Source organism: Nyctibius grandis, chromosome 5, assembly GCF_013368605.1.
Source record: "Nyctibius grandis isolate bNycGra1 chromosome 5, bNycGra1.pri, whole genome shotgun sequence".
In the NCBI taxonomy this organism is placed as follows: domain Eukaryota; kingdom Metazoa; phylum Chordata; class Aves; order Nyctibiiformes; family Nyctibiidae; genus Nyctibius; species Nyctibius grandis.
In genome coordinates, this window is record NC_090662.1 from 38,260,161 (window position 1) to 38,288,038 (window position 27,878).

Below are 27,878 nucleotides of genomic sequence, written 5' to 3' on the forward strand. Positions count from 1 at the left end.
AGCATCCTCTGGAGAAGAGCAATAGTTCAGTCTCCATGGTAACTCCTCCTTCTGCCTCTCTTGAGCAGAGACTGTCAGTTGTATTAAAGAAAGGGTGATGGTTTTGTGATGGACTCCTACACCCAAGGGACTGTGACTGAAACCACCAAGCTTTTGTTACTGGAGGACAGAAGCTGGGATAAAATGGAATTAGTTGAGTTATCCTGACAGGACAACCTGTGTTTCTGTATGTGTATGAAGACATATGTATATAAAATGTGTGTGCATGTATGTATACTTATATACATAAACTATATGTGTATTCATATACTTGTAGAGCCATCTTTATGCTCTAACACACACAAGCACTAAGGAATTCAAGAAAAAGATCAAATACATTTGACCTCAAGTTCTCTCAGTTCATTCTTCTCTTTTTCAAAACTTCACCTCTCACTTCACACAGAATTGACAGCCAAAGGTGATCAGAGAGCTTCTTATCGGAGCTCGATCTGTTTCCAGTAAAAATGTTTTCATTGCTTTCAGTGTAGGTTTCATAGGAGCCTTAGTGGCAGCTATGAAAGCCATGTGACAAGTCTGGTGATTTCAGACACATCTGACCTTGAGTTTTAGATTTCCTTAGGGAAAAAGCAATTGGTTTACTCACTTGTCTTTAACTCTTTTTCCATCATTTTTCCAAGGACAATTCCAGTTTGGGTTTTTTGTTTCTTTGTTTTGTTTGGGATTTTTTTCCAAAATAACTTCTTCAGTGTGGCACTCGGTTACAGAGATTAGTTCAAGAGCTGATAAATCCTTCAAGCCATACCCAGTTGTGAAATGTGGGATAGTGTTGCTGGTCTGAAGTTCAAAAAACAAAGGCCCATTAAATTCAAGATATTTCTAAGTAAATAATTTAAAAACCGCCTTTGGACCCCTTTTGAAGAAACACGCTATATAAATGTAAGTAGTGGTCATTACCATTTTTCAAAACACACTTATAATTAAAAAATGCAGCATTTAATAGCTTCCTCTCTCTTCTTCTGTATTTCTTAAGTTATTCAGGTTTGAGGTTAAGTATTTCCAAACAGTATCAAACCCTTAAAGGGTTTTTTCAGATGACAACACAAAAGTAACCTATAGACAAGTTCTCATTTTGACTTTGTGAAATATTAATTTGGAAAATGACATATCATATTGTATGTTCAAAATATTTGTGATTTTATCTCAGTGGGTGTTTTGATGATATTTCTGTGAAGATGAAATGGCGTGCACAGTGGAGATGACAGTTGTGAAATCCATGTAACACAAACAACAGATGGTTATGGATTTTTGCTTTTGGACAGGACCTGGGCTCGTACACTTTTCTTCCTCCCTGGAAAATTTTCTTATTTTGGTTTTACAAATACTGGCACAAGGAATTCAGTGGCCATGCATAAGGAGATTGAGAAGCTTTCTTAAATTGACCTGTGTCCTTTGTTGTCAGGGACAAGCGTTTTTCTCCATCAGAGTATGCAAAGTGTTGAATTTTAATAAGCTCATTTAGAGTGTCCTTGAAAGCAGCACTTATCAACTTTCCAAATGCCTCATGGGCATGAGGGAATACTTCACATTTAGCCTAAAATATATGTAAAACATCTATGTCAAGTTAATTTGAGACTCACAGATAAAGGAAAAGAAATCATAATGAGGTGACGAAAGAACAGAGAATTTTGAATCTTACTAGCAAATGAAGATAAGTACAAAAAAAAAGTATCAAGAGTAACAAAAATATTATATATTATAAATTTACAGTAGTTCAGTTTTTTAAAAAGAAGACTTGAATGCTAAGAAAGCCTGATAAAGCCTCTGAAGGGTAATACAGTCACTTCTTACGTTTCTTGAAGGGCTTTGCATTTTAGTGAAACTGTACCTTGTAGGGCAGCGTTCTGCCATAGCAATGGCTGTTTTAAACAGAGGCCCTCCCTAATGTTTATAAAACAGTCTTTAAAAGTCATGGGAAGAAAGATGAAAAAAAGCAGGTCTGTTGTAGATGGTTTTATACATTTTTTTCAAACAGGTTTGTTGTCCTATCTACAGGAGCAAGCTGTTTTTTTACTCTGCAACTTGTTATGTTTGGCTGAGCAGATAAGATCTAATAGTTAAATATTCAGTGCCTTTTGGGGATCCAATTTTGTCAAGTTTTCATGAAACATAGTTTTTACTGGGATCAACTGAGCCACACTCAGGAAGCCAATCTCAAAGTTAAGGTCATGCTGCCACTGAGAGAAATAAGGTTTTTTTGTCTTTTATTGTACACTTATATTAATCTTGAAAAATTGTCAGAAAGACATTATGTGACAGAGTTCCCACTGTGCTTCTAGCGAGCTCTTTCAGTATCCAAACCATAGGTTATTAGTAACAATTTGATGCATAGCATAGAAATATTTGTGGTAACTTAAATTTAATTAACTAAAGCACTTTACTAAAACAGTTCTCATTTACATACAAGTAGGCAGTATGGATTACATAATGAATGTTAGTTAAGCACTCTTTTCCTATTTAAGGCTTTGATTTGTCTTGATCTTCCTTCGGTTTTATAGCCAGGGATTTCTATAACTAAAGTAATAAATATTGACAGCTTTTTTATCTGCAAAGATTCTTTTTTTTTCTTTCCCACTTAGTTTCAAGTAATGGGTCAAAGTCAAACAATAATAAATAATATGCATCATAAAATACATTTTCTAAGGGGCTAAAACTTTGGGTTTGTTTAAGAAAGATATCAAGGGACAAACTTAGGCCTTTGATATGTTCAATAAGCTTGTAAAACTTAGACGAAAGAATGCTTATTTTGTGTGTACTAATAACGTTGGATAAGTTCCCATATAGTTTTTCATATCACTGGATCATACAATGGTTTTATTTGTGATGTGTGTCACATAATTCAAAGGTAATGAAACAATGGTCTAGCACAATTGGGAATCGTGAGATATTTAAACAGATACCAGAGAAGTACTGTGGGGCAGGAAAAGTCTGTGTATACCATTGTAGTCACACCAGCACTTCAAATGAAATAATAAACCCAGCACTTTAAAAAGAACTTATTATAGAATTTTACTGGTCCATTGTTTTGGAATGTCTAAGAACTATTCCCTTGTTTATTTTGAAGGGTATATTTGAGGGAAACAGAGTTGTACTGATATGTTTAGAAGATATTCTAAGCCAATATCAAATGGCAACAGCTGAGATTTTTACTGTGATTCATAAAGATATATAGATCTATAGTGGTTAACAGAGGTAACTGAACCAGGGACTTAGTGACAGGTTTATGCTGATGCCAGGTGAACTACAGAAATCAGAGAATGATGTGGTTTTAAATTGTCTTTTATGATTACTTTAAACACACTTTTAATTGATTAACTGGTATTGAATATTTTTGCAGATATCACATATGACACATGTAGATAAACATATATACCATACGGAGAGTCTTTGATCAGGCAGAATCTTTTCATCTAACAGTGATATTCTATTAAGATTACGTATGTCAAAGAGCACAAATAGTTGCAGCTTTCGTAGGTAATATATGTTTCGTTGGTGCATACAAACAAAATAAAAGCTTACCTTTCTTTTCCACAAATTTTGGCAGGTTTTTTTTTAATTGTCAAGAAACAATTAAGCATTTTCACTGCAGTTTTACCTGACTTTCGTTCGGATAAATATGTACTATGACTAGACAACCAAATGAAAGAATGTGATTAAAGTAGGAGACTGTATTGTGAAATAAGACGTTGATTTCCTCATCTAGTTCAAACACTTCTTGCAACACTTTCCCACTGATGATGGGAACGTGTGCCCTGTTTGGTTTTCTATGTATACTGCTTTGAAATACTTATCATTAAGTGCTTTGACTTTTAGAAAATTTTGAAGGAAGTAGTGCTACCCTTACAGCTTTTTAACAATAGTAACTAGACATTATATGGATAGGATTCATGTGTTTAGTCTTCCTCAACATAGGCACCTACATCTGATCCAGTTGTCTAGACATCTTCTGTTGTCAGTCAGTAAAAATGGGAATTTCTGATTCATCCCTTCCTAAGTTAAATGTCCAAAACATATCAAATGAATTATGTTTAAGAAGGACTTCTCTGTCTTTTGAGTGCTAATTGAATCTAGAGGAAGAGTTCAGATGTCCGTTTTGCTCAAATCTGAGGTGATGCCACCCTACATGATTGTTGCCCTATACTAATACTTTATATTTCACTCCATAGAGACCTTGAAATCTAAGAACATTCCTGTTAGAGACATGCATCCATGGTTAGTGATTTTGAGCTTGTTCTGGCTAAACTTTGATTTTCTTCTTTAATCTTCCTCTTGTATGTTTCACGAGTTGTAATTCTCCCATGCTTCAGTGACACTGACTCAGTTGTACTAGTTTTGATTTTATTAAAAATACCTGGTAATTTTAAGATTACCTATTAGCTTGTAAATCTTCTCTAATCTTGCAATGACTTTCCTCATACCCATAATTCCCTTTCTTCCATCACCAGCTAAGAAACAAATACAATGGGAGAATAGCTGGTTTGTCTAATAATTGACCAAGTTTACATTCTTTTGTAGCTGATTATAAGCTGATAGAAATCTATGGATCTGTTATATTGTCCTCTGTTCTGTGAATGATTTGAAAGTTGAGTACACTTCAACTTCTTTGTAACAAGATCCCCAAACACTTCCCTATCAGTATCAGCTGGCAGTACCAATTTTGTCATGGTACAAACCTTACTCATACTGCTCTCCTATGGAGGACTCCTTTACTTTTCCAAGAACAGAACTTACTTGACTGAAATTTTTTCTTCTTTTACAAGAATGAGCTTCTCTGTCCCGCACATGCTGTTTCCAGATTTGCAGATGTGTCCTACGTTTTATCTTCTTGTTGTTTTCTACATTGTAGAATGTAACTTAATGTCAGGACTTCCCAAGGACAGTGCAATAGCTTTCAGGGTAGGACTGGCAAAAGAGAAGAAAGCGGGTGTCCTGTTTGGCCTGCCCTAGAAGGTGGAGTAATCTTCTGTCCTTGGTAGTCAAATTTCACTCAGAAAATCTTCAAAAGCAGTTCTATTCTAATTTGTTTGAATTATTGGCATATACTCAAATGGCAGAATTAATCCCTCCTTATTGTGACATTACTAAGCTTTGAGAGTGTGTCATTTAAGTAGCTGAATCTGTTTGTTACTTGCCTAATGAGAATAGCTGTAATTTCCAGAGCAGGAAGTAAATAAACAAAGTGCAGGAGGTTTTACTTCTGGATATTCTACTTAAAGACAGTCTTTGCAGGAACAATTCAATCCATAAGAAACCAAGACTCTATAACTGTTACCATGAAACCTTTAATTAAGGAACATAAAGTTTTAAAGCTGGTGAGAAGCAGCATGACATTACTTATGGTGAAATAATAATTTTTAGTTAGTTAGTTAGTTAGTTAGTTAGTTTACCTGGACATCTGCCCAGCAAAATGCAGTAAAATAAAATAATTAAAGTAAAATAGCTACATTATTGATAAAGAACTTTAGGTCATGTGCTACATATGGTGAATCTGCAAGTCGTCTTTGAATTTATAGCCGAATATTCTAGAGTCACAGTTTTGCTAGTGAGAATGGAAAAAATAAAAGATGACAGTAGGAAAGCATACAACAGATCCATTGATATCCATAGTGATGACTGACAGTTTTCACTGATGATGTTATGCTCTTATCAGAGACATGTAAAATAACTGCCTGGGACTCTATCCCAAATATGGGCACCATGGTGCTAATCCTGCAATATGTGCTTAATTTTAAATACCTTAGTGATCTCATGAAGTTCAAAGTTAAAATAAATTTCTCACCTACTTAAAGTCAACAAATAAACGTGTTTATATATTTATGCAAATATGTTTATCCATAGGTGTTTATAACATCAAGATGTCTTGATAGTGTACCTTCAATGACTTAAGTACTCCCAGAGGCACTCATTAAAATCTCATTTTTATTTATATCATCAACCTTAAAAAGACATTATCCATAAATGATTCATATCTTTTCCACAAAATAAAATATAAATAAAATATAGAAGATTAGCTTTGAGGATTTACAGTATTTGAGCAAAACTGGCAGTATTCACTTCATTAAAGTAATCATTTGATTAAACTTTTGACTTATTTGTCAGTAAGCTTATCTCTGCTTCATAAATAAAAAAAAAAACTCCAAGGACACAGTACAATTTGACCTTAAGTATGAGTCTCCTAACTTCAATTTTAATTTATTGGTTTCCATAGAGTTCCAGTGCTGCAAAGCGCACTGAGGAGTGGAGAATCAGGCACCGTGACTGTAAGGATTGTTCTGATTATTCATTGAAGCAACAAACCATGTAACAAAACACTTTCAGGTAGTGACCTGAAATTGTATGATTCTCACGTGAGAAGAGAATGTAGTCAACGTTAGAGATGGTTGTAAGGGGCTAATGTCTTGAATAATCATTTTCGATTAACGATTTTTATTGTCATAGAAAGTTACAGAGAATCTAAAAAAGGAAAAGTGAATTGACAAAAAAAAAAAAACACAAATGCCTTTCTCCTATGGGCTGGACTTGAAGAAGGACTGCACCTCCCAGAATGTGATGGGGCAATTCATCTCAGAGCGAGATCCAATGTGTGTTATGTGACTGCATATGCAATAATGAGCAACACAGTCCAGCGGTTGGGCTTATACTAAATTAACAAACTGTAAAGCTGCAAATTTTTTAAGATGGTTTGGTAATGAAATGCAATATAGTACCAAATGACCTGAAACAAAATGTTTGCAATTATTTTGAAAAGCTAAGAGGAAGAATTAGATCATGGCAATGCCAGATAGTTACATTTCTAATTTGTTTATTTGTACGACAGAAGACATTTGAGATATTTCAGAGTGACTTATTTGAAGAGTTTTAATTCAGCTGAAAATTCTGAGGATTGAAAATTTTATTTCAGCTTGGGAATAAAATGGATGTTAAAGCATAAGGGTGTTTCATGCAGTGCTAGATCTAATTTTATGTATCATTCCTTAAAAATCAAATAGCATGTCACAAAGATAGTGCATGTGGGAGTGATTCTCTTGTCTTTCACACAGTGCCATAGTTTATACCTGTGCAAAGGGTGTGCGAGGTTATATAAACCATTGCCATTGTGATTTAGAAGCTTTTTGTATTTACTTACTCAAATGTAAACAGTAACCTGAGTGCAAAGCACTTGACCCTATGCTCAGAGAAACAGAGCTGAAGTGGCATATGGGATTAAGACAGGAACAAATTTGTATCATAGAATTTCTTCTGGATCATTTCTCCTGATGCTATAAAAAAATTTACCTGACAAGGTGTTCAGATATACATATTGCCTAGATCAGTCAACTTTCTAACCAATTGCTTTTCAGTAAGGTGTATTAAAACTTACTAAAGAAACAGTTTCTCCTGTGGGAAGAAAATAATTCTTTCGTTAGTAAACCTAAGTAATATTCTCCTCACAGGCACACATGTTAAATCCTTGCAGAAGCAGGTATATTTCATCGCATTATTTTAATATGTTCTGGCTGAAGAATATTAAAATAACTCCTTAGATGAAAGAGGGCTCCAGGAATGCATGATGTTCAGGCAGCATCTGTAATACAAATCATGAGAAGCCTGTATTTTAATGGGCACTAATTTATTTTGAATTTATGATGCATCACTATCATTAGAAGTAAGCTGCTTGACATTACTTGGTGGAGAATAAGGTTTCTGCCAGTGGTGGGTTGTTTTATTTCTTCACACTAGGTGAGAAAATATGCCTGGTTCAAAAGCCACACAAATATTATCTTCAAGTGCAATAAGATGGCAATAGGTCACCAAGCCACTTCATGTTGCTTTTTGCAGCAGAGCTCAAATACTCCCTGTTCATGTAAGCAGACCCTATCTAGACTTCCCCCACCCCTCCACCCCACCATTTTCAGAAAGCCTTGTCTATGGAGATGTATCCTCTGCCACTACAAGGGAAAAGACTGTGTAGAGAACATTATAAATGTTGTTTCCTTTCTAGTCCCAGCAAAGCACAAGTGCCATTAAGACCTTTGCCCAACTCCCGCATAATATATTTGTCTTTCACTGCTCAAGTCCCAGGCTTTCTCTACTAATTTTCATGATTCTTTCACTCCTTGGTCATATTTTATGAAATATTTTTTTCATAGGGGAAGGCATACTTTCCCCCTCATTAAAGTAAGTCATCATATTTTGGTTGATTACAGTCCTGGAAAGTGTATTTGTTGATCCAGTGCACAAAAGAAATGGCATGTGACTATACACAGGAAACATCTAAAAATTTGAAAAACCCATCAGGTAAAGCTCTTTCCATTGTAGATGGAAATCTAAAAGTGTCAACTTGATATATGCAAAGATAAACTAACATCAGCTCAGATAATGCATAAATTGAAAAAATATATCTGTTTTCTCTTTCTCTGTTGGATAGAGTGTTATTCTCAGGCATGTGTATTTTGCTGTAAAAGGCTAGGGAGAAGCAAGGAAAAAAGAATGACGAGAGAAGAGATGAGAACTCATTAATAAATTATAGATTAATCAGTAAATGTTTGCCTGAAGATTATTATTTTTAAAAAGCAGTTAAATGTTAGTTGTCTAAAGTTTAAGTAAATTGGAAAATGTTCTGACCTGAACCTGTGGGACACTTTCAGAATTCTGAACCTGTTCACTAAGTTGTCTCCAAAGGTTCTGCTTCCTCTAGGATGTGATAGAGGCTACTGATTCAGGCACAGCTGAAATAAAGAAATGCATCAAAAGATGGAAAACATTGCATAAATCTTGTTACTATTGTTGATCAATAGGATAATCTTTTGATATCTTTTGGCTTTTCATTATTCTAGTTTTGATATTTTTTTTCATGTTTCTAGCCATTTAACAGTTTATATTGCTTTTAGTCTTTTTGACCTGGAAGACAAAATATTCAGTGTTACCTTTACGTACCGTTCTATAATTAAAGAGATTTTATCAATATTTATACATGTTATTTTTTCACTTGTCTGAAAACAGGAAAAGAAAAAAACAAAAAACCCCCCCAAAGATTCTCACTTTTAACTGACAACTGAATGTACTCCCCCCACCCCAGTTTCTCAGTCTCCCCTTTTGCAAAATACTGGGAAAAATGCAAATTCTGTGTCTGGTGTGATCCCATTAATATACTACCATTGTCTGCACTTATACTCTAAATAATGCCTTAGGTGCCAAAACGCAATGAGAATGCTCAGTTCCCATTTTGTGTATCTTTGAAACACAAATAAATACCCTTTCCCTTTCCCTTTCCCTTTCCCTTTCCCTTTCCCTTTCCCTTTCCCTTTCCCTTTCCCTTTCCCTTTCCCTTTCCCTTTCCTTTTCCCTTCCCCTTCCCGTTTCCCTCCCTCTTCCCTCTTCCCCCGTCCCTCTTCTCTTCCCTGCCTCTTCCTGTTCACCCAGTATCTTGTGAGCTAAATATTATTCACATATTTTTACCTTACACAATTCTTCAGACATGATTTAATTTATGGGCTGTAAAGCAATTTTACACTCTTAAGCTTCTAATTGTTAACACTGAAAGTCACCATATGCATTTTATTGGATATTATTAAAATACAATTATAATGAAAATAATGATACAATGTTTTAGAAAGATTTTTCTGTAAAGTACATTTTAAACTTCATGATATATATGTGTTAAATAACAAATTCATGTGGAAGTAATCTTACAATGTTATTGACAATGACCTAAATATGATGACTTCTCAGGACACTTCCAAGTTATAAGGACACTTCCAAGTTATAAATACATCCAGATTTATACTTCTCATTACATATATTCTGAATATGTAGATGGGATTTAATGATCCACTCATGAATTCATAATTCACAGTAAGTGGTCCACGGAAACATAGGTAGTAGATTGACTATTTTCAATTTGAAGTTTAATTATACAGTGCAAAATTGAGACCAGAAAGGAATATAATAAAGGAGCAACTAGGAAGAAGCATGTATCTTGTGCTTTCTTTGAAATGACATATTATTGCCTGTAACAATATATAAGGAATCACTTCCAAGTTGAGTTAGTTATAATACTATTCTGGAAGAAAACAAACTGTAGGATGATGTGCAGGGTAAAAATGCAATATTGTAGGAACATTAATATGATGGGCAATTTGTAGAAGACAGAGAAATCTAAATGACAATATTAAATCTTAACTGAAGTTGGCTGAATTTTTCACAGTCAATGCATTATCTGAAAAACATAATGGTTTGAGTTGCGGAGAATATACCCTACGTTCATAAGAACTACTAAATAGCCTGTGCAAGGTCTTCTGAAAGTGTTTGCTATGACTTTTTGCTCTCTGCAATGTCTACTAGGCTTTCAACTGATGAAGTATTGTTCTGATTCTAGGAAAAGTAGCAGATTTTTTAAGAAGGTGTATAAAAATCATGAATGAAAATAGGGAATAAGAAATAGGAAGTGGTGAGTAATAAACATTTACGAATATTGTGTTCACATGTACATACACAAATTTATAGAAAAGACAGTTATTCCTCAGAGAGGAAGAAAGAAAAAAATGAAATATTTGTAACTAGCTAATAACATGGTTTAGGAAAATGTCTATGAAGAATTAAAATAGATATTTGCAAGCACTGTTTGGCTTTTTTTTTTTAAAATTCCCAACAATTAGCTCTGAGATTAACAACATCTCTCTTATTTTCATGTTCCTGTAGTTGTGACAATGGTATACTCTAACCTCTGTCTTTTTTTTCAGTTTTATGTTCTCCAACAGTACAGAAAATCATCCTCGCTTTGTAACAGCAGAATATACAGAACTTGTTTGGCAGTCTGGTTCACACAGTTTGCAAGCTGTAGAGACAAGTTTTATAGCTGAAAATTGTAATCTGCTTTGGCAAGGCACAAAGTACTAAACACTAAGTCTTTTTCAGTTACAAATTTTCAAGTTCTTTGAACTTGACAGAGTGAGTTCAGAAGTTTCCAGGTGAAAAATACTTATAAATGGGATAAGTACTTTCTATAATCCCAGGAAAAAACAACTCATTTATATCATTAGGAGTCCAACAATCAGCTGAGGAAAAGTGGTGTTTTTTTTTTAATTTTTTTGTGTGTGTGTGTTTGTGTCAATATGTAGCCCCTGTGTCTGGGCATAGAAGTTTTTTAGTAAGATTATTTTTGAGATAGAAAAACTTATAGAAGTACTGGATAGCTATAAATGAACTTCTAGTTTTGGATTAGTATTAATTTTCCTTTGTTCCCTGAAAGCAGACATATTAGGTAGGATTTATTTTAATCTTTTCAGAAATGTGATACTTCTTTCAGTACAAGTGCTCAAACAGATATTACCAAATTGAACTAAGTCTTTCACTTGCAACCATCCACAGAGAAAGAAGGAGCAGCCACTGAGATGAATGGATAATATTTCAAGGATGAGACCTCTGGAAGAAAATCACTAAATATTTTTATTGGAGCATTTCTGTACTTAGAGTTATGCCTCCTGAAATGCCTGGCGAAACCCTGAAAAGGATATACATTTACTGAAGTTTATTATTAATACCTTCATATTAACTACTTCTATAGAGAATTATTTTTACTAATATTTATGTATTAGTAGTATTATTTTTACTGTATTTCCGGAGAGGAAAAATGAGTAAGTCCTTGTTTGGTTTTTCATTTGAAGAAGAAGTAACTTTTAATGCACAAGTTCATTGTGCATGTCAACAGTAATGTTATTTAAGAGAAATCCCCAACACATTTTTTGGGTCTGAAAAGCTGTTTTAAATTTAGATTCATGCAAGCCTATGAAGTCCCAAGGAATTAATTGCAGTTAAATACTAAGCTTTAAAAATTCATTGTTTTTTCTTCTGCATGAAACTTACATTAGTTCTTCCAAATACCTCATATTTGCCAATGAATTTTCTAATGTTAGTGTTGATATACTACATGACATTTACTGCTTAACTTACAAGCTGGTTGCATTGGTTTTGTGAGAAGAAAAGAACATTTTTCTGAGAAGACCATTTGTGATGCACATATTGTGCTGATGCTATTTCCAGCTATCCCCGTTACAAAGGCATGAATGCTACTTTGTGAAATATATGTGCCTGGTGTTGCAATGTCTGTATTTATATGCATCTCTCGTATAGGTGCTTTGGTTCCATCTCATCATTAACTTGTTCCCTCCTTTCTTCTTCTTCTTTCTTGCCTTTTTCCAAGTTGAAATACTAGTTTTTGCAAATACGTATGGATGGGCTTCACTTTACTCACTGATGCTGAAGGTTACAGGAATACAAATATAAGGAAAGTTTTAAAAATGCTGACGTATTTTGCTGCATCTGACTTCATTTCACAATAAATGTGTCAATGTGAAATTTGGGCAATTAATTTTGGGACAGAACTTTTTTTTTGTAGTTGGTGACCATAAATGTTTCTGAAAACTGCTGAGTCTTCAGCAGCTCATAGAATTACACTCATTTCCTATTAAATATTATGAAGTTTCATATTGCTGATTTCAAAAGAAACGTCATAATTCATCTTAAAGTCTTCTACTTTGTGATCAAGTGTTTTAGCCTTTCATGAAAAAAATTCTATAGCAGAGCATGCAAAAGATAATTAATATAAAGCATCAGTATGTATCCAAGTAAATAATAATCAGCATGGCTACTCCTTGATTAAAAACTAGGCAATTTTCCAGCTTCTTTAAATTCATAGATACAGAGTAATTTGCTAACTTGGAGATGTTTTCTAAACTACATGGTCCATAACTCCATACACATTCACACCCTAGCAAACAAGAAAAAAACCTGTAAGCCAAACAACAGCTTTAATCAAAATACAGAATTCCATTGGTTCATGTCTCTGATGTATCACTGGAAAAAAAAACAAAACAAATACTAAAACAGATCAAGGATCTGTAATTTCTACATAAAAGCAATACATTTAGATCAAGCACCAGCACCACTGATCACTTATTTTGTTTCTTCTGAACATTTCAGGAAAAAGACAGCTCATATTTGCAGCCAGACATATGAGTTCCTGACTTGAGCACATCAGTTCAAGATTATCAGTTGTAACCTTTTGGGAGGAGGAACATGAAGAAGCAATCAGTGTGTTTAAGGTGCTCTACCATCAGCCACGCTCCTATGGGTTACTGTATTTCTTATAAAAGTCTTAAAGAATATCTGAAGGTCAAATTAATCCTCATTAGTAATCAAAAGATAGAAACAACAGAATTCAAGGATCTTTCAGGACACAAATGACAAAGTTGCATTCAGGTTAATGACACTGAGGAAATGTAGTTAGAGGAGAGGAAGTGGTGAGCAAAGTGTGATGGATGGTTGAAGGACTGACTGCTTACTCCCCGGCATGCTGTGCTTTTAGCTGCTGAGCTATCTAAACTCATAGTTTAGCGACCCTAAGTCAGTGTTAGCCGTTTCTTTTTGGTGATATTTATTGCAAGAGCATTTTTTTTCTCTTTGCTTTTTGTCAAGGTTACTATATTATCTAGGTTTAGGGAATCAGTGCAGCCAGTTGTAAATGTTATATGAAATGGAAAAAAAATACTGCCAAATGCACAGAGGAACTACAGAGAAAGCTTTCCAACGATTGCTGATCTACATTACCTTCATTGCTGTTACAGAAACACATAGGATATGTCAGAAATGCAGGTTACCATTCCCAGAAATGTGATAAAGAATCTAACACAAAAATAGTTGCATGACATTTTAGTATTTTCAAATTCATTGATACTTTTTTGGATTTTTTTCCTTCTGCCTTCTCTAAATGCCTGTCCAAGAGTACTAAAAGTATTTAGCCCAAGGTTTTTGACGTAGACATGACTGCCACAGAATGCTCAGCATTTTGACTTAGAATGCTCAGTATTTTGACTTAGTCCTGCTTGAGAAAAGCAGCATATTTTTAAAGCATTTTTCAACTTAATGAACAGGTTTTAAACATGATCAGAATCAATTTTGAGTTGCTTTTCATCTGGATGCTAGAGATGATGTTCCAATAGCAGTACTAAGTACTTGCTTAAAGCATTTGTGGTTGAAAGGAGTTGTTTTAAAGTGAAAGATAAAGCTCTAATTTAGCAAAATATTGGGGATTCTTTGCCAAACAAAGCAGATCAGCTCTTGCAAGTGGATTTTGTATTTTGAAAAAAAAAAAAAAAAAAAGGAAAAGAAAAAAGAAAAAGTTAAAGAAAAAAAAGAAAAAAGAAAAAAGTCTGACTGATATTAGCAAGTAGTTTATCCTAATGTTAATTTTTGGATAATATTAATTCTTTTCCAGACGTGTAGGAAACAGAAACAAAAAGTAAAGCTGGACTGGAAAGATAGCTGCATTGACTGCAGAGCAGATGGCTGAAAATGTACTTGTGTTTAAATCACTTGACTTGACAGGATGCAATCTACAATATTGCATTAGTGCAACTTGAAATATTATTATTGCATTTATTTTCAACTTCTTTCAGCAATTCACTTTATTTAAATAAATGTCATATTGTTCAGACTGAGTCATTTCAGGTTGCTTTGGATCAATGACACTACGAACACTGTATGACATTGTCAATATAAGTTTAAAAAATTAGGCTAATCACTGGCTGCATGTGAAACAAATTACAGATATGAATAATCTTTAATTACATCACTGTATTATAGCAGTGAGAAATCAAACCAGGACAAATAAATTAAATACTAAAACCTAGATTATATACTTGTTAAAGAAACTTGCATTCCTATAGTGAATATAAATATAGAATAGACCCAAAGATGATCTCATTATGGACAGAAAAGACAATTATGGCAGCTTGATCCTGCTACAAACCAATCCCTACTATTGTAACCATTCTGACTAGTTATTATACATTTAAGTTGCAGAACGTTTTTTCATCCCTCACAGAAAGTGGTGTCTATTTACAGAACTGTCTAAAGTAAATATAATTTTTTGAATTTTGGTAAGAAAAATTGATGGAAAAGAGAAAAGGCAGCAAGAATTCTAGTGTCCTAGGTTCTTTTCCTCTTATAAATTAATGGAATGTACCTAATGCATTTGGACTCATAGATGTTATTCTACCTGAGAGCTGAGCAAGATATAGATTCTATGCCGAATAAATCTTCCTATATTCATGGCCTTAAAACTGATCTGCCTGTACTATTACCTCAAGGTATTATGAAATGGAAATATTGTTGTCTGGTTTGCATCCTTTAAGCTTTTAGAGATACTAGATACAAAGTTGTTGCATTGTCTCCAGAGTCAATTCATTTTTTGAAGTGTATATTTTCTTAGGGCTGGAAAAAGTGAATAAATGGATAGATGTGTGTGCATAAATGTGTTTGCATCTCTGAGAATATAACTATATGGGAAAGAATATTAAATTGATAGTGCATAGTTTGAGCCCTCTATTCATTTCCACAAAAACAGCAAGCAGTACATTTCTTTAAAAAGAAACTTTAATGTTCGAGTTATGTTTAAACCATATTAGCAAAATAAGCATCTTTTAAGGGGAAAAAAAGTGATTGTTTCTTCAAACATCTGCTTTTTAAATCACTTATTATTCAGTTATGTAGCCTTTTTTATTGCTTTTCATTTGCAGCAGTATGGCTTAGCAGAAGAAGGAAGATTTAAAAGGTAATTGAAAAGTTAAACTAAGAAGTGAGAAGAAAATATGGATTACTGCTACCTTTGTTATTATAAGAAATAATTAATTTCACTTGTAAGCAATATAGGTCTTCCAAGAGGTCTTGGTATTCACTGAAGACTAGCGAAAGCAGCTTTGTCCTCACATTTTGTACAATACAGATGTGCGAGTGAATGTTCTGCTGAGCCATCAAAACAGAACATTGGTGTCACATTATTATAGACTTTGTATAAAGCATCACAAACAGCTCGGAAATGCATGAGCCAGTCTCTGCTCACATAGCTGAAATGACTTTTGCCATATTTCCCTTGACATATGATGAAGAATGTGAAAAGCTATTTTTTCTTGTCTTCTAAAGCATTTGTGTCCTGCTGCACAGCCCTTCCTGAAACTGTTCTTCAGTGGCACCGGTTACAGTTACTATCTTATTCCTTCTCACAGTCTGGTCATTTGCCTCAAAGAGAAAGATGTAAAACAAAAATACAGCCAGGAGACTGTTAGCATATTATGATAATGATCTTAAATTCAGTTTAGGGAGTGTATAGTCTTTTGTGTCTGATGGTTTGTAGGTGCTAAGGGAGAGATCAGAGTAAATATTCTTGTGGGCTTCCTGACTTAACATCTGTTATGTAGTTGTTACTTTAGGCTTCAGGAAAGCAGACTCAGAGATCCAGCAGTCCTTTAGTGCATTAACGTGCATTAATGTATAGCATGATTTTGGCAGCGTTACAGTACTTAAACAGCTTAATCTCCCTTCTGTTAAAAAGAAAAAATATGCAAGGAATATAGATACATGCTGGCATGTGAGCATTGCTTAAATAATTGTAGAAGCTGTTAGATGTGAAATGAAATTTGTGCATGGCTATAAAACGTATGATGGCAGGCAAACAGCAGGAATTTACGTAGATTCATATACATTAAGGTATGGATATGCATCATTTTATGAGACTTCAAAACCAAGTATATACACAGTTGTCACAAGAAAATGTTTAACCTACTCATCAGATATATTGAAAGGGTTCCCAGATAACTTAGGGAGTAATCCTAAAATAACTTGATGACTTATAGAACAATTAATATTTCTCACATGAACAAATTTTAAACCAAAACACTGGAATACACTAAAAGAAAACCCAAAATTAAATGGAGCTGTGGTGGTAAATACACATCATTAACTTAAGGAAAAAGTCTCAAAGAGAATATTATGTTTAAAGGAATTTGAAATTCATAATACATTTCAGATTTAGGTCATTTGAAAGTACAGAGCTCAGACCTATCAGACAGCTTTGTCTTTCCTCTGATGTCTTCATCCACTGCCCACCTAAGTTTATACATCCATATTTGACCTCTAGCTAACAGGTCTTGTAGATAAGGCTAACATTGCATGCTTTGGTCTGAAAAGCTGCACTTACAGTCCTGGCCTAACTAACTGCCACAGTTAAGATCCACAGAGGACCAGTTTTCTTGTTCCTAATAAAGATCTGTTCGCAAAATGATCCCCCTCAAAGGACTGTACTATGAAACTTGCCATTTCTGGACACCTCCCAAAAAACCCAACCAACCAAACACTAAAAACAAACCTCTTCCCCAAACCCCTAAACAAACAAGAATCTGGCTCATTTTCCTGTTCTACAGGAGAAGGAAGGAAGGATTGATGGAACAGTATTAAAGAATATGATTATTATAGTCAGTACTCTTCTGGGGTGATTATTACAGCAGAGCTCATCTTTGTCCTTAATTATGGTTGGAAAACTTTGTCAAATGCTGTCTTTTTGATCCATAGTTTTATTTAAAATGCTAACAATATAGCAATATTGCACAACAATCATATTTAATGCTGTTCCTCTCTTTCCAAGACTTGATAGTCTGCTGTGTGTGGGTTTACCTCATGTTTTTCATTTGGTCTCACACGTGTTCTTCTGGCTTTTCATTCTGTCTTCGTTTAATGAGAAAAGAAACAGATTGCTAACAGGTCAATCTACATCATAATAGAAATGTTTATGTAAGGCTACAATTCAAGGTGCTATCTGTAGTGAATAAATCTCTAAATAGTATGGTCGAATATATACCTGCAATGATGCTTCTTTCCTACATTTTATTCTAAGGATCAGCAAAGGAACATTTTAAGTATGACTACAGCAAGGCAACGTTTATTACAGCAGTAATTTTGGGGGAGGTCAGAATGTTAACAAGTAATACACAAATTTTTCATTTACAATTTTGTAAATACTTCCATCTCACCACAGGAAAAAGAACTTGAAAATTATTTTTTAAGTTATTATTTTGGTATCTTTGAAGTGAAATACTGTTATTTTGTTTAGCAATGATAACAGTTAAGACTTCATTTTTTTTTCAGAAAATTGCCTTTAATTTAATTTAATTTCAAGAAGATAAATATTAATTGATACAAGGATGAAACTTTTTGCTTTGCGGTAAACAAATAGTTCAAGTTAAAAGGTGCTTTTTGGACCTAGAGGAAATATTTGTATTGTTCGCATATTTCAAAAGGGCTTTATTTCTCATTCAAACATGAGCCAAACTACTGATTGTCCAAACATAGCTCTATAAATAAAAAAATTGTGATTGAAGTTATGCTTCAGCATAGTTATGAGAGCACAAGTTTATTAAGACAGCAGAAGTAAGCGTGATATATTTGAGAAGTTTGGAGCATAATTTGTCCGTCCTTCATGTTTCACTGCTTTCTCCCTGTGGCCTCAAAGGAGAAACCCCATCTCATCACTGTTCTGCTCAGTGGTTCCCCCCAAATGGAAATAAAGAACTGTTAAGTATCTCATACTATAAGCTGTCAGCGAAATGTTTTAATGCTTCTTATGTGATTTAAAGTCTTTTAATAAATCTGTGGGCTATTGTATGTTTGGTGAGCCATTCCATGCTGTGGATTTTCAAGTCTCTTGGTTTCAATATACAGTTATGCTTAAACTGCAGTTCAGTGCGCAGCAGAGCCTGGTCTCCTATGTTTATGTGTCTGTAAGATGAGCCCTAATGCCTTCAGTCTGAGCATCCTTTACCTTCCCACTAAAATAGCCACCCGGTTTATCCTCTGTGCCCCTACCTACCTTGAACGCTACAGCTGCCTGGGCAAGAAGATAGATTGCTTTTACTGGTGGAAAGCTGAGTGTATTGCACAGTGTCTGTGCTGCCTGGACAGGGACCTCCTTTTTTAAACAGATGCTCCCGTAAACTCTTTGTGATCCAAGCTATTTAAAGAATGCACAAACTGTAAGATCTAAACATCACTCAAATCTTTGCTTTTCAGTCAAGTTAATTTTAAACTGACCTCTGGATTCACAAGCTATTAGAAAAGACGGGAAGGCGCAGGGCAACACTATTGTAGAAGCTTATTTCCATAAGGAAGTAAGCTAAAAAATTGATCATTTGGCATATGCTTGAGAGTTCTGTTGTTGATATGCAAGTAGTAGTTAACATTGACAGTATATCCATAGTAATACTTTAATACGTTTAAGGTAATTCAAACAGTGGAGTCTAAAATAACACTGTACCTATGAAAATACACTTTTAAATTTGGTTGGATTTGGCTTTTTAACATCCTGGAGTTTCTGGCATTTATTCCTTTAGATATTTATAAAGAGAGACTTAAAACTGTTACCAGTACAATGTGTGATTTGCCATGAAATCAGATGCAGAGCTTGGCATTCCACTTTATGCCAGTGCCTGCTTTATCTTGAGTTTGAAATTTATTGCTTTTTATTATGTTGGGGTTTTTTTATTTTTGAATTGGATGAGTTTAGTTACTGCAAAAACAAGACTATTCGTAATGGTTTGGACCAAATATAGTGCAGTCAGATGGTATGCAGGTTTACCTAAAGAGCTTTGACAACCTCTTAATCTTGATATGTAGCATACCATCTATTCTAGTCACGGCCGTTTAAAAAACGTATAATGCATGTCATGCTAAATTGCACACTAGCTGTTTGTTTAGTATGGATGTAATTACACCATAAACTGAACTGCATTTGAAACTGAAAAATGGACCTGTAATAATATTTTCAAAGTTTATAGGTCTTTATGCTAAACCACATCTTAGATTTTCCCAGACAACCTATAGTCATACTGCCCATTGACACTCCTTTCTGGATGAGGTAAGGGAAAATGAGCCTCGGGGGCCAGAGATGTACATTCTGATTTGACAATATTTTTAAGTCTGTGTGTAGTTTTAAGTAGAGGTCTAAGACATGCTACAGTATTAAGATCAGTTATTAATTTGCTTGCCTGGACATTCCTCCTGCTCTGTGAAGTGGAGTTTTGATATCTGTCTCATACTTGAAATTCTTCAGTCTTTGCACTTTCAAAACATCCATTGACTGATCTCAGTATTGATTGCTTGTGAACTGTAACAATCTCTCTTGCTTGTCTGATGTCTTTAATCTTTTGATCCACCTCCATGATTAATCAATATTTATATCGTCATGGAGGCAATATATCCACATCCAGGCTCATGTGTCTGCAAACTCACAGAGTGTGCTTGTGAGACAAATCAGTATAGAAACAGCTAAACATTTTCTGGGATGGAAGAGTAAGGCATTCCAACATATCCTAATCACAGAGATATCTATGATGGAGCTACCTGTTCCCTGTTAATGTATTTTCTTTCTACCAACAGGTCCCATAAGCAGCATTTTGGTGAATAAGTATGGTAGCCGGCCTGTGATGATAGCAGGAGGTATCCTGTGTTCATTTGGTATGATTGCTTCTTCTTTCTGCAATAGCGTCCTGGAACTTTATCTATGTATTGGTGTTGTTGGAGGTAAGAGACCTGTTTAAAAGGGATTTTTATATTTTAGTATATCATATTATATTATATTATATTATATTATATTATATTATATTATATTATTTCTAATACTGTTCTACTAATGCACCTCACTGATCAAGAACCCACTGTGCAAGGCATTGTACAAAAGCGAACCAAGAAGGTAGCAAGATCGGTTCATTTCAGCTATCTGAACTATCTAAACCTTTAAATTAGCTGGTGTGATGTTAAATTATTTCTTAGGATATTTCAGGAACAACTGATGATTTTATTCAGTAAATGCTGTATTTATGTACTGTTCCACACTGCACTGTAATTACAGTATAAAAATTGATTGGCTCGTGACAGCACTTATTACAGTCATTTGTGTAGAATTTCACATTCATCCTTTTAGCTTTCAATCATGTTGCACTTCAAATGGGGTGGCAGAGGCTAGCAGAATTCTAGTAAAAATGTGAAAGCTAGTGCCAACTTTCTGTAGGTTTGTGCATACATATACTCTCACAGACAAGTAAAACAACTTTCAGTTCAATAACTTTCTGTTTACAATCCCTCAGGGTCAATCACCAAATAAATTTATTCATATATCATCAAAGGCCTGGATATTGCCTAAGGCAATGAACTAAAGTGATCATAAAACCAATAAATTAAATAACCTCTTTATCAAAAGTTGTGGGTTTTTTTTTTTAAACTGCCTCCTCAGAATAAGGAAGGCAAGTGAGGTGAAATATTGGCAGGTAATAAATGAATGAGATAATATTTGTTCCTGTATTCAAGCTCATCTTTCTGTATGTTGGGAGTAAGAGAGTCCTTCTTTGACCAGTGATTATTTATTAAAGCTCTTATTTTTTACATCCTGAACTTGGGGCTCACTGAAAGAATAAAGTCAGGGTCTAGGAATGGGCCTGTCAGAGAAGAAAACTTCTCTCCTATGCCATCCAGCAACTGCATAGCTGCTTAGACCTTATTGCCTAGATGTCTTAATACAGAGAGAAGGCCTAGAGGTTAAGCTTTATACACAGCTGATGTGGATGGGTGCTCTGCTCCCATGCATGTCCTCTACAACTCTTCCACTTTTAGTAGTGACATCCATACCTGGGGAAGTGGAGCTGACTGTGCTCCAAAATAATAAGCCATTTTAAGATCCACTTTTGTACACAAGTTTGATCTTAAATAGAGCTGGAAATAAGAAATGAGGAGATTTATGCATTTAAATACAGCCTGCGTTCATTGTAGCTTAGGTGACATTTAATAACTTTTGTGAAATGAGCCAAGAGAGAATTGCTTTATAGCTTAGTGAATATAAAAATGGTGAGTCAAGGCGCTGATACCATCAGTCCTCTGTGATTCCCCTATCTCTATCATTGCTGAAACACAACAAGGAGTTTTGGCTTTTATTGCAGTGCTACAGGGGGAAATGGCAGAATGCCACCATGACATAGTGTTGGCATGAACACACATGAACAGCAATGAAGCTGTATTTTGTTCTCTGATGCTAGTTGGTTTCTATCTTCATTGGGAATCACTGGATTCGATACTGGTCATTTTAAAAATAACTTGAAAGAGGCGTGATATGGTTTTTAATGCATGGCCTTCAATAATGCTGTCTTTTATGTGTTGTTTAGGTCTGGGTTTAGCATTCAACTTACAGCCTGCCTTGACCATGATTGGCAAGTATTTCTATAAGAAGCGTCCCATTGCTAATGGATTGGCCATGGCTGGAAGTCCAGTGTTTCTGAGCACATTGGCACCTCTCAATCAATTCCTCTTTAATGCGTTTGGCTGGAAAGGAAGCTTTCTCATTCTGGGAGGACTTCTTTTGAACTGCTGTGTGGCTGGGTCACTTATGAGACCTGTTGGACCGAAACCAGTCCCTCCTGTGAAAAAAGATGTTGAAAAAGGCACAGGAGATTCTACCTTGCACAAAAACAACAAGAAGTCTTTTTGGCAAACTATAAATACATATCTAGATCTGTCCCTCTTCAAACACAGAGGGTTTCTGATCTATTTGTCAGGAAATGTTATTATGTTTATCGGTTTCTTCGCTCCAATAGTATTCTTGGCTCCTTATGCCAAGCATAAGGGAATTGATGAATATTCTGCTGCTTTTTTGCTATCTATCTTAGCGTTTGTAGACATGTTTGCTAGGCCTTCAATGGGACTCGTAGCAAACTCCAAGTTTATCCGGCCAAAGATTCAGTACTTTTTTAGTTTTGCTGTCTTGTACAATGGCGTCTGTCATATCTTGTGCCCTCTGGCGACAAATTACACTGGTTTGGTGATATATGCTGTATTTTTTGGGTTTGCATTTGGAATGGTTAGCAGTGTTCTTTTTGAGACATTGATGGACCTCGTTGGGGCTGCCAGATTTTCCAGTGCAGTTGGACTTGTCACCATTGTGGAATGTTGCCCTGTGCTCATAGGCCCTCCTCTAGGAGGTAAGAATCTCTTTTATTCCATTTTTTCAGACATTACAGCATAATCTTGCCATTTAGTATTTAATTAATATAAACATTATTCTTAATGTTATTTAATGTTTTCTGTGTGACTAGGAATGTACTGTAGCAGCAGTACCCTGCATAATTATCTTTGCACTTTACCACTGCAGATCCACATGAGAATCTAAAGGCGTACATTGCGTGCACGTGCAATAGATATATTAAGAGCATAACTCTACTGGCCCATAAATCCATGTGATAAATGTATGTTTTCCTGATAGCATGTAGTGCTAACTTTGCATTTACGTGCATTCAGCTCCAATTGGCTTTTTACCAGCACAGTTCTTAGTCTCTTGAATTGGTCAAATTCACCCATCAGTTTTTGTGAAGATCTCACAGTGACTTATAGTTTCTCTAACCTAATGGCAGCTAGAGGAGCACCAGTGTAAATTTAAAATAGCAACTTTAGTTTGCCTAAACAGAGAGGACTGACATTTCTAGAGAGAAGAAACCAGTAGGGAGGTGCCAGAAAGGACCGGAGCATGCTCAGCAGGCTAGGCAAGGTGCGTGCTGATGGAATTCCGGCACAGTGACATAGAGCGTTGCGCCCTGGCATGGTTTCACACCACAGCCTCACTATCAACCAGTCCTTCAGCCTGTTTCTATCGGCAACAGATATGTGTATGGCAATTCAGAGTTGGACGGGGAGAAATTTAATGAAATATAACAAGGGCAATGTAGAGTCCTGCATCTGGGCAAGAACAACCCCATGTACCAGTATAAGCTGGGGACAGACCTGTTGGAGAGCAGCGTAAGGGAAAGGGACCCGGGGGTCCTAGTGGACAGCAGGATGACCATGAACCAGCAATGTGCACTTGTGGCCAAGAAGGCCAATGGCATCCTGGGGTGTATTAGAAGGGGTGTGGTTAGTAGGTCAAGAGAGGTTCTCCTCCCCCTCTACTCTGCCCTGGTGAGGCCGCATCTGGAATATTGTGTCCAGTTCTGGGCCCCTCAGTTCAAGAAGGACAGGGAACTGCTAGAGAGAGTCCAGCGCAGAGCCACAAAGATGATTAAGGGAGTGGAGGAGAGGCTGAGGGAGCTGGGTCTCTTTAGCTTGGAGGAGACTGAGGGGGGACCTCATTAATATTTATAAATATGTAAAGGGCAAGTGTCATGAGGATGGAGCCAGGCTCTTCTCAGTGACATCCCTTGACAGGACAAGGGGCAACGGGTGCAAGCTGGAACACAGGAGGTTCCACATAAATATGAGAAAAAGCTTCTTTACAGTGCGGGTAACTGAACACCGGAACAGGCTGCCCAGAGAGGTTGTGGAGTCTCCTTCTCTGGAGACATTCAAAACCCGCCTGGACGCGTTCCTGTGTGATATGGTCTAGGCAATCCTGCTCCGGCAGGGGGATTGGACTAGATGATCTTTCGAGGTCCCCTCCAATCCCTAACATTCTTTGATTCTGTGATTCTGTGTGAGACGTCCTACATTGACTGAAAGATGGTAATGTTACCAACTTCTCCCTTGAGTGTAAGAGGAGCTTGAAGGGAGCCTAGATGTATAGCCTGGACTATTTTCATAACTTTTGGGCTTCTAGCACCAAAAATGATAAAGAGTCTTATCTAAAGTGTTTTCTGTTTGCTAGGTTTTTAATCTGTATTTAGTAATGCTGTTAGTAAATTTTATAATCTGAAGGTTTCTGATGATATAAGAGGCTAAAGAAATAGATGCTCAAATCTTATTGAAAAGTATGTTAAATGTGCGTGTGTGTTGCAGTGTAAGCCCAACAATACGAAAATATAAAGATATTGAGATTATGAGCCTTGTTAACGTACACTATACCCGCATAAGCAGAGACACAAAAGTCAGCAAGATTTTCTGTGCCTAAAACCATTTATAATTGTCAAAGTATTTTAAAGATTACTCTTGCTATTTGTATGAAAATAGCATTGTTGACTGAAATTTTAAATATGCCAAAAGAATTCCACTCACTTCAGTACAATAGTATTTGTACATATAAATGTTTAATAGTCCTCAAGATACTCCATATTTCCCTCATCTTTTAACATACAAATTCATTTTGGTAATGATAGAATGAAACATGTTCTTCTCACACAGGCTCTTCCTATGCCACCTTGTGGGGGCACTGAGCCTGTGACCCCTGGAGTCCAGCCTTTTCAGTCGGGTTCTGAAATGAATATTAATATTAACTCTAAAGATATTAAATCTAATATTTATGGTGCAATAGCATATGCAACTATTTATTTTTCAGTATATTAGCTTTGCAGAAGTTTTGAAAAGCATGTGTTTGTGTGCTAACTGTATGAATAATTGATTTATCTTGTTAAATAGAGATAACAAAGGGGATGAGCACATGGAAAAGCTAAATTCCAGTTTTGACTAGTTCATATCCTTTAAAATATTATGCTGAAGTAAAGTTAATGCAGAATTTCATTTTTAATCATCAGTTTTATGAGGATGCTCATCGATAAAAAACAGTAAATTGTATTATTTACACTAATAGGTGAATTATACAGTTGCAGTGCTATTTGAATTTTTCCTAATACTAGGCTTGTGAAATAAAGAAAAGACTAAAATAATTTCATGGCTTGTAAATGTGTATCAGGTGAACAGGCTGGCATTATGGCTTCAACCGAGTAAAAGCATCTAAATACATACTAAACTGAAGTGCTCGGGTTATCCTGTGAATTTGAATGATAGTGTAGCAAAGTTCAGAGCTGAACAGTTGGATATATACAAATGTTGATTTGACAGTTGGGAAAATTTAGAAAGAATGGCTCATAAAGTGGAAAAACAGTTATATTTTACTTCAGTTGTTATAACCAAATCAATCTCAGAGGTGTGGATGTAATTTTTAGGTACAGGCTTCAGAGTTCAAAACTCAGCAGCTGAGCATGATAGCTGAAGGAACAAGCCTTTCTATCTCTTTCACCAGTCACAGGAAAGTAAAAATGAAAAGCAAGCAGCTGTTGCATAGTGACAGCAGCCTAAAAAGGCACATACCTCTTCATCCTGTTGTCTGTATGCAGCCTCCATGAGAGTCAGACAGTCACTCCAAAACAACAGGAAACAGAATTAGGAGGTGAATAAAATAATAAGACAATGAAAGAATGAAAATGAAAGAACTAAATAACTGTCTGTCATTATTCATGAAGCTTTACTTACTTTATTCTTCAATATTTTATGATTGTCAGTGATTCCAATGGCAATTTCTAGCTTGACAAATACAGGTTTCGTTAGAGTTCCGCTATATATGTTAGACCAGTTAAACATGTTGAAAATAGTTTTCTGCTCCAACTTCAAAACCAGGCAATATATAGGTATTCCTCCTAGGGAAAGATCTGGATCGTATTGGGTATTCCATTCTAAAGACTTTTTTTCTCTCTGCTTGTCTTTGTTTTTCAGGTTGGTTAGTGGATGTTACTGGTGAATACCAGTACATGTATTTTGTCTGCGGAGTGATTGTGATTGTGGCCAGTATCTGGTTGTTCATTGGTAATGCCATTAACTACAGGCTTTTGGCAAAAGAAAAGAAGTTAGAAGATGAGAAGCAGAAAGCACAGAAGAACACTGACCCGAAGGAAGCAGAACCATTAACAAACAATGAGAATGAAGATGCTGCCAACAGAGCTGATAAAGCTCTTGAAGATCCTTCAGAAAGAGAAACCAATATTTAATCTGCAATATAGCTCAGAAGGCAACATTTATGACTTCCATTAGAAATATGTCTTCAAGACACAGGTCAGGTTTTGTGGTAATAATGATCAGTCACAATATTGGATGGGAACAGATTTTTACCCTGTGGCAAGACTCTAAGTTAAATTACTATTTAGAGTTTATTTATTTCAGTCATACAAAATTGAGATTACAGAGGTAGTGACTCCATGCAAATGAGTCCATCAGACTGTGACTCTGGACAATCAAGAGTAAGGTAAACCAGGCTACATATAAAGCCTTCCAGTGACACTTTTGTTTTAAAAGTGTATCTAATGCAAAAGTATCTCTTACTCTTATTTGGGAAGATACTTTGTGTTCATCTTTAGATTATTGTTAAAATCTGTTAATAATCTACCCAAACTGTACTTACCACTAATATTAAAAAGAATATAAGCTCAAAGATTTGTTTCAAAAGACAGAGTACCTGAGTGAAGCACACTGAAACTTTTTTCTCTTTTGTATGCCCACTAGATCAAAAAGATACTTTATGTCTGTATAAACAATTATAACATGAATGTAAAAGTTGAAGCTAGAAGATGAACAGTTGGTGGGCACCATCTCTAAAATACAATAAACAGTTGGATTACAATATATTCCAGAAGTTGTTTCCTCCTGTGATAGCTGACTACGTTGTACTTCAACATACACATTTGAACACAAAGTACGTTCAGACCTCACTAATTCAAACTAAGCTAAAATCTGCCAGTACATAAAAGGATTTAAAACCAAGATTTACATTGCTAACAAGAGTGACAATTAATGTGTTCGGTTATGTATTCCTGTACAGCTGAAGGAACTGGATTGGACTGTGAAGCCTTCTTCCTAAAGAGACTAGATACAGAACATGCTGATGTTAAAAGGATACTTACCCTTGGCTTTCATGGCCTGAATCAGCTTCACAGCAGTGACTTCAAAGTAGATGCTTGGGTTTATTGGCAAGTCATTAGTTGTTTGATGGTCTACCGATAGGAGATTTAAGGTCTAACTTCAGGTCTTTGCAGACAGGTAACTTTATACCAGTTCTCACCTCCCTTTCCGATGTTTTCAGTGAAAAGCTACTTCTTTTTTGTAATGCCAGTTAGGGCAAAAATGCTGCAAGGCACATTGACAGTGCCAGTCTGGAAGCTTTGTGTTGATGTATCATTTTTGTGCGGGGTATTTGGTCTTGTGTCTACAATTTCAGAGAGGCACTCATATCAATAAAAATGTACACGTTGTTCCTCTTCCTTTAGCAAAAGAAAGCA

The 27,878-nt window shown here is 35.5% G+C and overlaps 1 protein-coding gene across 2 annotated transcripts in view; it reads left to right on the forward strand.

Annotated features, from left to right (window-relative positions):
• Positions 1-27,227, forward strand: part of SLC16A7 (solute carrier family 16 member 7) — an 83,850-nt gene extending 56,623 nt beyond the window's left edge. For both annotated transcript variants that reach the window (XM_068400523.1, XM_068400524.1), the window contains exons 3-5: positions 20,302-20,445; positions 22,077-22,889; positions 26,323-27,227. In XM_068400523.1, the coding sequence (XP_068256624.1) occupies positions 20,302-20,445; positions 22,077-22,889; positions 26,323-26,594 (1,229 nt within the window). In that variant the 3' untranslated portion in view covers positions 26,595-27,227. The remainder of the gene's footprint in view (positions 1-20,301; positions 20,446-22,076; positions 22,890-26,322) is intronic.
• The last annotated feature ends 651 nt before the right edge of the window (positions 27,228-27,878 follow it).